The sequence below is a fragment of the Acanthisitta chloris genome, unplaced genomic scaffold, assembly GCF_000695815.1.
Source record: "Acanthisitta chloris isolate BGI_N310 unplaced genomic scaffold, ASM69581v1 scaffold36174, whole genome shotgun sequence".
Classification (NCBI taxonomy): domain Eukaryota; kingdom Metazoa; phylum Chordata; class Aves; order Passeriformes; family Acanthisittidae; genus Acanthisitta; species Acanthisitta chloris.
The window spans coordinates 1,226-11,647 of record NW_008669343.1 but is presented as its reverse complement, the minus strand read 5'-3'; the positions used below and the strand labels follow the sequence as shown (position 1 = coordinate 11,647).

Sequence of the window (10,422 nt, the reverse complement as noted above, 5' to 3'; positions counted from 1 at the left end):
AGCAGGAAAAAACAGCATGTCAGCCCACACACCTCTGTGTTCTGAGCTTCTATTTAAAGTCTTTTTCTCCCATTACCAAAAGTTGACAGGCTATTTTCCCCTCCCCCGAAAAAAACATGAGTAATGAAGGCTAACTTAATTAGTCATGAAAAAGGAAGAGAGATTATATTTGTAATGCAGAAACACTAAAAAACATGACTTGCCATACTTGATATATGGCATTTTAACACCTTCTTACTTGGCTCTTCCTTTTAAAACTGCTGCTGGAGGTCAGAACACTTTCTAACCCCCTTCTGCTGACAGGCAGAAAGGAAAAAAGAGAGGGATATAAATTCCTTTCTGCCCATGGCCCTAAATTGTCCAGGGACAGGGAGACTGGAACAGCACAGGCAGACAGCATTTGCCCAGACACTGCTGTGGGCTGAACATAACTTGGGCTTTTGCTATTTGCCTTGCTTACCTTAATGCAGGATCCTGCTACCTCAGCTCCATTTAGGCTTTCTACAGCAAGCTGGGCAGCTTCCAGCACCTCATATTGGATACAGACATATGGCTTGAAACAGAATGATAAGATACTTAGGCTTATCAGTGAGACACATTTCCCCTCCCTTTTTAAAAGTCAGGCCTCAGTAAAGTTCTGTTTTCTTTTAAAAATAGAATCTAAAAAGGTTTGGGGGTTCTATAGGTAACACTTCATATACCTCAGCTGTTAAAAACAACCTTCAATTAGCTTATCAATTAATAATAATCTTGTTTTTCTTTTCTTTGGCCATATCATACAGAACATATCAGTTCTCTTGAGAAGGATAAGAAGTATCTCAGCTTCCCCCAGTGCTCAAAGTCCTCTGAGCAGCACTTAAGCCACATGAACTGAGTTTGTTCTTGTCATTATGTGGAGTAGCTTTAGGTACCCTGAATTGTTGCAGCTGATGAACAAACCACCAGAAAAAAACCTCCAAACATAGTAAGTGATATTTCTGTGGTTCTAATCCATGTCTTTCCAAGAGATTACTTGGGCTTTCCAGGCCTGTCAGCAAGCTTTGAGTGCTCCTCACCTGGAATGTTTCAGTTACCACTGTAAGAGACTGGATTGGTCCACACCTCCCAAATTCCTTTTTCACAGACTTCAGGCAAAAGTTTTCTTCAAAAGGACCTGCATAAATTGTCAGCATGTCAGTCAGCTTGCTTCTCACCTGTAGGAACACAGATTAGAGAAGGACCTTCACAAAGCAAAGGAACTATCTACTTGGTGCCTCCAAATAAATCACATCTCTTTCCGAGCTCAGCATGAAGACTATTCTCTAAAAAAAATAGTACCTTTTCATAAAGTCCAACATGAAGGTGAGATGCAGTGTACTCTGGACCCAAACTGAAGTGAATGATACTGAATGTGGACAGGGGAACATCTTCCAAGGCTCTCTGAAGAATCTGGAGGGAAAAGAGCATACAAGGCTCAAAGAAGTGCAGGACAATTGGTACTGCAGAGGGTGGGAAACAAAGCTATCAAACTTAATTTCCAACTTCAATTTTTGTTACTGCCCAAGAAAGCCCTTGGGCAGAAATTCTTCTTTAGTGAGTCATGAGAGGATGCAGAGGATCAAAGCTCATTTCTGAAATGTTCAAATGGATTTAGCTAACCTGGAATTAACACTATTGCTAACAGTACTGTCAGCTTTTTAAAATAGGACTCATCTACCCACCCCCAGAAGAAGAACAACTCTGAACCACTTTGATGCTTGCTTAGACCAACCCACTCCAAGTCCATTCACCTGTTTGTTTGAAGTGCTCAGGTTACTCTGACACAGGCCGGAAGAGTCTCGTCCCTGTCTGCCCAAAAGGAGAGGTTTTTGGCCAGTCACCTGCAGGCAGTCTAAAAAACTAACAGAGAGAAGCAAGCTGTGAATCACAGTACTTATCAACATGGGCAATTAAGAGCTTTCAAGAAGTGCTTGTCACAGAAAAATGATGTGGCTCATGAAAGAATATTCTTGTCCACAAACATAAAAGAAGCATAGGAAATGCTCTGTGAAATTTAAGATGCAACTGCTGGAAGTTTCTCAGTGCTATGCTACACTTCTTTGTGTCTCTCTGAAGACCCTGATGGCTTCTGAAAAACATAAGGCACTTGCTTGATTTTACTGAGGATTCAACAGAAGGGAAAACATGTGTATTTGAGAAACTTATTACCATGGTTTGGATAAGTGTTGAGGGTTATTCAGCTGTTTCTGGATTTCATGTCCTTTTGGCTGCGACGCAGCTTTGTTCTGTGAGACCTCAGCCAGTTTTTCAGCTGTCAGAAGCATCTCCAAGTTTAGTTCTGCTACCTTGAGGAAGGAAGAAGATTAGTAGTTGGCTTTCATCTCATCAGCTAATTGCAGCTAACCAAAAAGCCTGTGCTTTCCCTATGAGTCACACAGGCACACTCCAGCAGGGAAGAAACACAGGCATTTATTCCTTGCCTCATTATTTTCTGTTGTCATTTTCAAGCATGCAGCACTCACAGCATCAACCAGCAATCATCTCCAAAGAACTTCTCTCAGAAATCAACGACACAAGCAAGGGACTCATAAAACCAGCTGAATCACTACCACAACACACAAGGTCTCACTCTTGATTCCTGTAGGCTGGAAGTGTCTCAATCCTTTACCCAATGCCCCTCTTCAAGATCAGCTGCAATGCTAACTGAGTACTGAAACACTGGCAGTTACTCAGACACACATATATTCAGACATATATCCAGATATATGCTGAAAGTAACAAGCTGTCAAAAGTAAGGTCTCTGTCACAGCTGTCTTCTCTTTTAAATCAACAAGAGGATGGGCAGGAATTTTTTTTCTTCATAAGCACAACAACTTGTATGTTCTGTGTTTAAGGACAGAAATCCTAATTAGGTACAAGTACCTTTGCTGGTCCTTGCTCAATGAAGAATTGAGCCAATTCCAATGCAGCTCTAGCATCTTCTGTAGGATCATGCCCAGTCCTCTGTTCACACTGAATCTCCTTCCTAGGGCATCAAAATTAGGTGTACAGGCAGGTTATCTGGTTTTCCACACTGACCAACATCCTGTCTTTTCTAAACTGGGTCCTTTTCGGGCAAAAGAGCTTTCCTCTCTCCAAAAAGGATTTCAGTTCTGTGCAGCAGCATTCTTGTGAAATATTCCCAAAAGTTACTGCAAGAAATGGTTTTGCAATGTTGAGCAAAACAGTTTATGGGGTTTGACAGAAGCAGTGCTAATACTTGGTACTCTGATGCATGAGTATTTTTACTTCTTCCTTGACCCAACTCACAATCTGCACACAGAGAGGGAGGCAACCTCCAGCTCAGTGAAGTTTGGGCTGCAGAGTTTTAATATTCCCCAGGAGCATGGTGAGAACTGTATCACTCTGACATACTACCTAGTGGTAGCTGCTACACTGAGGAATATGATCTAAGTCAGTAAACCATACTTTCATACATTAGCCTTTCTTTCTTGCCAACTGCAAGAGATTTCATTTGTGTGAGCCAGAGTGGCTCTTGCTCTACAATTCAATACACCTGTACTGCCACAGACCTGCACAAAGGCTAGTTTTGCTGGGACTCAGATCTAGTTGGGTCACAGCATTCCTTGCTTGCTCAAAGACAAGCCCATTTATTATGTTGCCTGATGTTTCAAGCAGCCAGTAAATTCTTCTTTACCAAGCCTAACTTGCAGAGGCTGCTTCTTTTGGCTGAATTTTAGTAAAAAAAATAATTCTGACTGTACTAGTGGAAGAGCAAGACCCTAAGACCCACCATGACAGTTTCTAACACTTCCCATGACAATACAGTAATAATCTTACCCTAAAACCGCTTTGGCTAGAAATTTTAGCTTAAATCTTCGACCTTCATTTCTGGCAAAAAGCAATGAAGTATCAATAACACTGGGGTGGATCATCTGGAGGAGAAAAAACATCCTCAGTTTAATTTAAGACCAGCAGTCATAGAGAATTGGGCAGTAACTCCACAGTTATCTGCCTCTGCCTTTTCATTTGAGTTGCCAGTTTCCCACTGACAGATACCTGATACACAGCAAGAGAGCAACAGGAGTAATGGAACAAGCCCAACTCTCCTTTCTAATACTCTAGTGGAGAGATCTAGATTGGGTTAGAAAGATTAATTATGATTCAAGCATTTTAGATTGGTTAAACTACACATAGAAAGGACTTTGTTCTTCCAGTGACAGAACTACTGGAAGTATCTGGCTGAAGCAGAGGGGTAAAACTTCTCTAACAAACATATTCATGTCTGCACAGTCTTCTCCCTTCCTTTTGAGTTCTGAACAGCCCCTTGCAAGTTGTACAGGTGTAAAGAGTTTTTACCTTTTAAATCCTTACAGACAGTGTTATTCATAATAAAAAGCAATTAACAAGTGTTCAGTAATTAAAAGAGGAATTGTTGAAAGTTTTTAAGTCTGAATTGCGTGTCACAGGGTTGGGAAAAAGATTCTTAAAAAACATACTCACTTCCAAAGCCTGAAGATCAGAATTTAGAGAATGACCCACCAACACTGCATCATGGGGAAGCATTTTTTTTAGCCTGGTCTGGATGTCTGACAGCCTTGTTTTCACAGGAAGAAGCATTTTCTTTGTGACTCCTGAGAATCTTCAAAACAAAAGATGGATAAGTAAAAGCAACACATTAGCAACAGCATCTGCTGGATAATATTACAAGCAGGTCCTATAAAATATGAACTCAGTGTAACTAATCACAGGATGCTATTTACTGCTTTCTGATGTTCCAACATCAGAGGAAATACTGCAGGTACATTAAACTGCTATCACAGCTGTTTCAAAAGTTTATTCCTCTCAAGTAGTCTGAAGTGATGCAGTTCGTAACATCAGATAGCACAGGGAAGGAAATACTGCAAGACTGATGGTGGAAGGAGATGTTTCCACATAACCTGAAGGAACTGCCACATCACCTTCTGGATAAAGCCAGGTAAAGTTTTGGAGAAGACAAGGTTTGAGCTTTGCCTGATTTTGTTATAATCCTGAGTCCAGCCCTGGAGGTGTGTACAAGCTGATGAGCTGCTCTATTCATTTTTCACACATGAGCAAATTCAGCCATAGAGCAGACTGCAATCCTGTGCTCTTGCCCTTCATCTTATTTTACAGCCAGCAGTAAAGAGTAACTTGTACTGTGTATCACTAATTTGTAACAGAACTGTCCCTAGAACACTGCAGAATGGCAATACCTCTGCCTAGCAGCCACACAGGCACTATGCAGCAGTGTATGCATAATGTTGGTTGTTCCAGTCACATAGCAAACACTGAGTTTGCCATTCCTAACACTGAGGGAAATGCAGCAGGCATCTGTGCAGGCCAAAGCCTTCTGAAGGGTCCTGTGTTACAGGCTGAATTTGAAAGGGTTGCAGCTCTGAAAAACAAAGAGGTAAGAAATGCATGTGCAGGTCACCTGGTGCGGTAGTTCATGACTGTGCTCTCAGGTTTGACCAGTTCATTCAGGAGACACTGACCCTGAGCATCCACCAAAGACACACGGGTGACTTCATTCCCTTTGGCAGTCAGGCACTGTCAGGAAGAAGCAGAGGCAGTTGTTGAATCAGCATGATGCTGTCACTCCAAAACCTTAGCTAACATCTGCTTTGGCTGCAGGCAGCATCACTACTAAGGAGTTACTTGACTGAGAGATCTACCACTCACAGCTAGTTGTTTTGTACTGTAGCACTCTTCATTTTAATTGTTAAATGTGCACCATAAGCACAGCAAACACACAAGCAAGCACAACACAGCAAACCATTATGCAGAAGTGCTGATTTCACAGAACCAGTCTGTGCTCTGCACTGCACAGCTGCCACTGACAGCATCAGCACCAGAGAAGTTGCTCAATTTCAAAGCAGAGCTCAGGCTGTATCATTAGTTTCTCAGTGCTGATGCCAAACAGGCATCCCTGCAAGGTCAAAACAGGAGGAATCTTCACCACAGCATGCTGCCAGAGGAACTGTGATGGCTAAAGGAAAGGTGTGTGATAGGGAAGTATCTTTCCTTTCCCAAGCCTTGGGGAGAGCTGAGGAGGAATTCCACAGCAGTCTCAGGGGTTACTGCAGCACTGCTGATGGGTCTGACAGATCCAGCTAATGCTCTGAAGGACAATGCCAAACTGAGCTCTCTGCTCAGGATAATATTTCTGTCTCATTGCCACAACCACTTCCTGAGTCCTTTAGCACTGGTACCATCAATGAAAGGACTGGCAGCAAATAATATATCAGAAGTAGTTTAGCAAATACACAGGGTGCTTGGCTCCCTTGAGAATAGCTGGTAAGAGTTTGGTGCCTGCCTCTATTTTGTAAAGCCACACACATTTATATTTACCATTTCACAGTCCAGACCAAAGAGGGGACTGCTGTCTGTCCTCTGCTGGTCACACTCTGTAGAGATATAGCCCTTGCATCCAGGGGCACCTAGAGGGAAAACATACCCTTCAATAAGAAAAAGACCTGTTTCTTTTAAAACTCATATGACAAAACGTATCACTAACTGTCAAAAGAAAAAATCCACAACCAAACAGCCCTCAAAAACTGACCTTTAATGGGATAGTCATTTTTTTTCTGCTCTTCTAAAGTTAGAGTATAACTAGTAAGGCCTTGTTTTTTTTCTCCGTATCTCCGAATGATGGGATCACATTCCAGCTCTGAGCTTTTAGTAACACATTCACTGCTGGTGGAAGTCAAAACTGTAAAATACAGAAGCATTTGTCAAGCTCAGATAGCATTCCCTACTTGCAGTTTCTGCGTTAGATGAACACTAAGAGGCTACAGCACTTCCAATGAAAACACTACCTAGAACAATAAACTGGAGAGAGAAATAGATAGATGGAAAGATGGACAGAAAGTCTATTTGTCTCCAGTTTATATATATCTATCTTTATATATATATCCAGTTTGTATCTGAGTTATTGTGTGTAAATAAACACATTCTATATATATTATATATCAACACGACTACATATAATCTGTTCAGTCTATATAATATATACATTGTATATAATAAATACACTTGATATTCAGGACACTTGACTTTTCCCAGTTCAGCTAGTGACACTACTAGCTGAAGCAAGTCACATCACAAGTCTGTCTCACACTCCTTTCAAAAACAGAGAATACAAACTTGCCTCAAAATCATCTGTTATGACATGTAAGCTGTAAAAGAAGTTCTCTTTTCTCTGCGAAATTCTTTTCCTTAAGTATTATCAGGAGACAACTGTGCTCTAATTGTGGCTCACAGAGAAGCAAGCACTGAACTGACCCCAGAAGCCACAGCTGTATAAACTACCCTGAGGGTGATTCTCTGCAGATTGCACTTAGAAGAAAAATATACCTGAACTCTCTGAGCTGTGACTGTGCAGTAGGTTTACAGTCAGGATGCCAGAGCACTGTCAACACACTGACAATAAGAGCTGCTCAGTCTCTCACTTAGGACTTGAATTCAAGATTCTTTGATACACTTCTAACAGTGAAGTTCCCACTGGAGGCTCTTGCAGGTTTTGTACAAGCCTGTTGGATTACAATCACCTCTACAAAGAGTGCAAAAACAGGAAATCAGTTGTCAACACTCCTGTTCTTTACCTCGATTTGCTGCTGAGTACAACAAAGAAAACTAAGAACAAAATAGCAGCTTCTTAGCCAGAATCTAATTTATATCTTTGTATCTTTGATTAGATACATCTTAGAAAGTACTAATCACAAAATGGGTAACAAAGTGTCAAAATTTGGAATGGAATACCTTAAAAACCATCTCTCTTTTTGCATTTACTTGTGACAATCAGTCCAACAAGAGTTACTGAACCAGTCAGGGTAGGCAGGCTCATGGTTTAAGCTATTGTCTGTTTTCCTTTGTAAACAGGTTTACCATGGCAGCACACTGGGATTGCAGAGGATGCAAAGTCATAAATTACTCTTCACAGTGAATCATTGTCTTGAAAGAGACACACCAAATCCAAATAAAATACCTTGTGCAGTGTTTTGAGGTTTCAGGTTTGTTCCCTCTCCATACAGGCTGGTGAGGAAGTTGGTGGAAGGTGTTAATGTGAATCTCTGAAAAAAGACATGTGTTAGAGACTTTGAAACAGAGGCAGAAATATCAAGCAAATGAGGTGCTTCTTGGTCCCAAACCAGCCAAATTTAGAGGAAGATGGATAAAGTAGTGGAAATACTACTGATGTTTTCCCAAAGAGAAAAACCCAACCCAACCCAAACCTGTCTGAGTGAGATGATACAGGATTCTTTGTACTAAGGGAGAGATTTGCTTCACCTGATAAAACCAAGAAGGCAAATCTCAAGACTTTCTTTGATAGAAACTAAAGCCAGTTCCAGTCTTTCCAGTTAAGTTGTGATTCACCTTTGCTGCAGTTCAGGAAGAACTCTCTAAAAGCCTGAATCAAAGTGCTTCTTTCTGCCTTCAAAAATGTTACTTGTAACTCAGAAAACTGAAATAATTCTTTTAATAACCTTTTTGGGAAACGGGAGGAACTTGACATAAAGTGCAAACAGTACCAATGAAATATTGCAAAGAGTGGGATTAGCATAACTCTATTGAGAGTTAGATCAGAATCAGAAGAGAGTCCAAATTACTGGAATTATTGCAAGACATTTTTATTCTCATTGGCATCCTGAAGACGCAGGATATGTAAGTCAGAGGACTGAAGAATCAATACACATTTCACATGGTAAGGCTTCAAAGACATAAATCTTGAAATCCTGTTTCTAATATCAAAATTTGTTTTGAGCCTTTGTTCTGAGCTGACAGTGGCTACCAACAGATCCTCTCATTTGCTTGCTGTGAGAGTCAAAGATGGACACATCCTTGGAAAAGGCAGTAATTCCACTGCAGCCAGTAATTCCTGGGACATGGTTTCAGGACTGGAGGAAGTTTAGAGGACAGCAATACAGTCTGGGGACTTACATGCTGGAAGACTTTCCTGAGGTGTTTGAACTGCAAATAGAATCTGTAGAAATGGAGCTGGCTCACTTCATGTAGAACAACCACCACAACCCCAGCCAGGTGGCTTTGGTGATAAACATGGCACCAGCTGCAGTTAAAAAATAGCAATAAAATAAAAATCAAAGCAAAACAATTATCAAGCACTCTTAAAAACACACTTGGAACCAGCCCAGTTTTTAAGTCAGTGAATGGCAAAGTGCCAAATTACTTCAGTGAGAAGAGGCTTTAGAGCTTATCTCAAACAGCCACATATTCCTGGAAGTAACAGAACACAGGAGACAGAGAAGGAGTGAGTTATAGCTAATTTCTGCTGTGTACCATTTCAATGCATTTATACCTCATTTATATGCATCAGAACATGAATACAGAATAACTTCAGCCAAAGTGCTGCAGTCTAGTGAATTAATGCCTCAAAATAAGTTTCACAAAATAATTTTCTGCTCACTATTAAAAATCTGAAGTGGGACCATTTTTACTTTCAGTTTCATTCTAAGATTAATGTAATTTCACCACATTTTTACCCGCCAAGGTTATATATCCTCCTCAGCCTTTCCCCTCCAGTGCCGAGAAGTTGCTTTGAAAAAGTGATTAAAATGTTTTCCTCAAAACAATCTAGAATGCTCTGTTTCAATTATATCTAACATGAAACTTGTTAATTTTTGTGTTAATACTTTAACGTGGTATTTTGTTTCTCAGTGTGTGCAGCTGCTTTGGTTCTACAATAATTGTTTAAGTTTGGTAACTGCATGAAATGAGACTATAAAATGCTAGGATTTTTGCAGCAGAGGAATTCTGGTCTCTGGCCAAGTGCAGTAATTGTATCTGCACAATCCAGGTGCCACTATGGCAACTGTGCAGTGAGTGTTCCAAACCCAATGTGGCCACTGTGCCTTTAGGAATGCTGAGCAGGGCTGAATCCAAGGGTGGATGTGTCGTACCTGGGCTGTGCTGCATTGTGGCATTTTCCCAAAGCTGCATACTTCAACAACTCATACAGCTGGTCATGGCTGATTTCAGAGTCCTCACCAAACAAAGCTGCTGACAAGTGACACGACTTTTCCTAGGGAAAGGGAAATGCTAGTGAAGAAAGGGTTTATGTAATCACACCAAAAAACAGAGTGAAAAGAAACCATCTGGATACAATCCACTACCTTTAAAATTATTCTTCCACTGATTATGGGCAAAAGTTTCCTTACAGATCACACTTTATTATTAACTTCACTGTCAATATTTCAGTAACCCAAGTACTCTAACTTCAAAGATTTATTTAGTGAAGGTTAATGCAAGTAGATGTATGCAGTAAGGAGACTTAATTGATCTGCAAACGTAACGTTCTGCTCTCTCAACCCTTTCACCCACTTGCTGCTGTAGAGCTCTGAACATTTGTACAAGAGTTACATGCAGCCACTCCATGTGAGGCTTCCTCAAGCCAATTTACTGCGA

The 10,422-nt window shown here is 40.8% G+C and overlaps 1 protein-coding gene across 1 annotated transcript in view; it reads right to left on the bottom strand.

Annotated features, from left to right (window-relative positions):
- Nucleotides 1-10,039, bottom strand: part of LOC103800886 (putative RNA exonuclease NEF-sp) — a gene marked incomplete at its 5' end in the record, with an annotated part of 13,734 nt that extends 3,695 nt beyond the window's left edge. Inside the window, 14 exons of the mRNA XM_009073278.1 lie at nt 452-553; nt 1,056-1,193; nt 1,318-1,428; nt 1,770-1,878; nt 2,188-2,324; nt 2,902-3,004; nt 3,820-3,914; nt 4,483-4,621; nt 5,435-5,550; nt 6,352-6,440; nt 6,563-6,712; nt 7,988-8,072; nt 8,941-9,067; nt 9,918-10,039. Of these exons, the coding sequence (XP_009071526.1) occupies nt 452-553; nt 1,056-1,193; nt 1,318-1,428; nt 1,770-1,878; nt 2,188-2,324; nt 2,902-3,004; nt 3,820-3,914; nt 4,483-4,621; nt 5,435-5,550; nt 6,352-6,440; nt 6,563-6,712; nt 7,988-8,072; nt 8,941-9,067; nt 9,918-10,039 (1,623 nt within the window). The remainder of the gene's footprint in view (nt 1-451; nt 554-1,055; nt 1,194-1,317; nt 1,429-1,769; nt 1,879-2,187; nt 2,325-2,901; nt 3,005-3,819; nt 3,915-4,482; nt 4,622-5,434; nt 5,551-6,351; nt 6,441-6,562; nt 6,713-7,987; nt 8,073-8,940; nt 9,068-9,917) is intronic.
- Nucleotides 10,040-10,422: the final 383 nt, after the last annotated feature.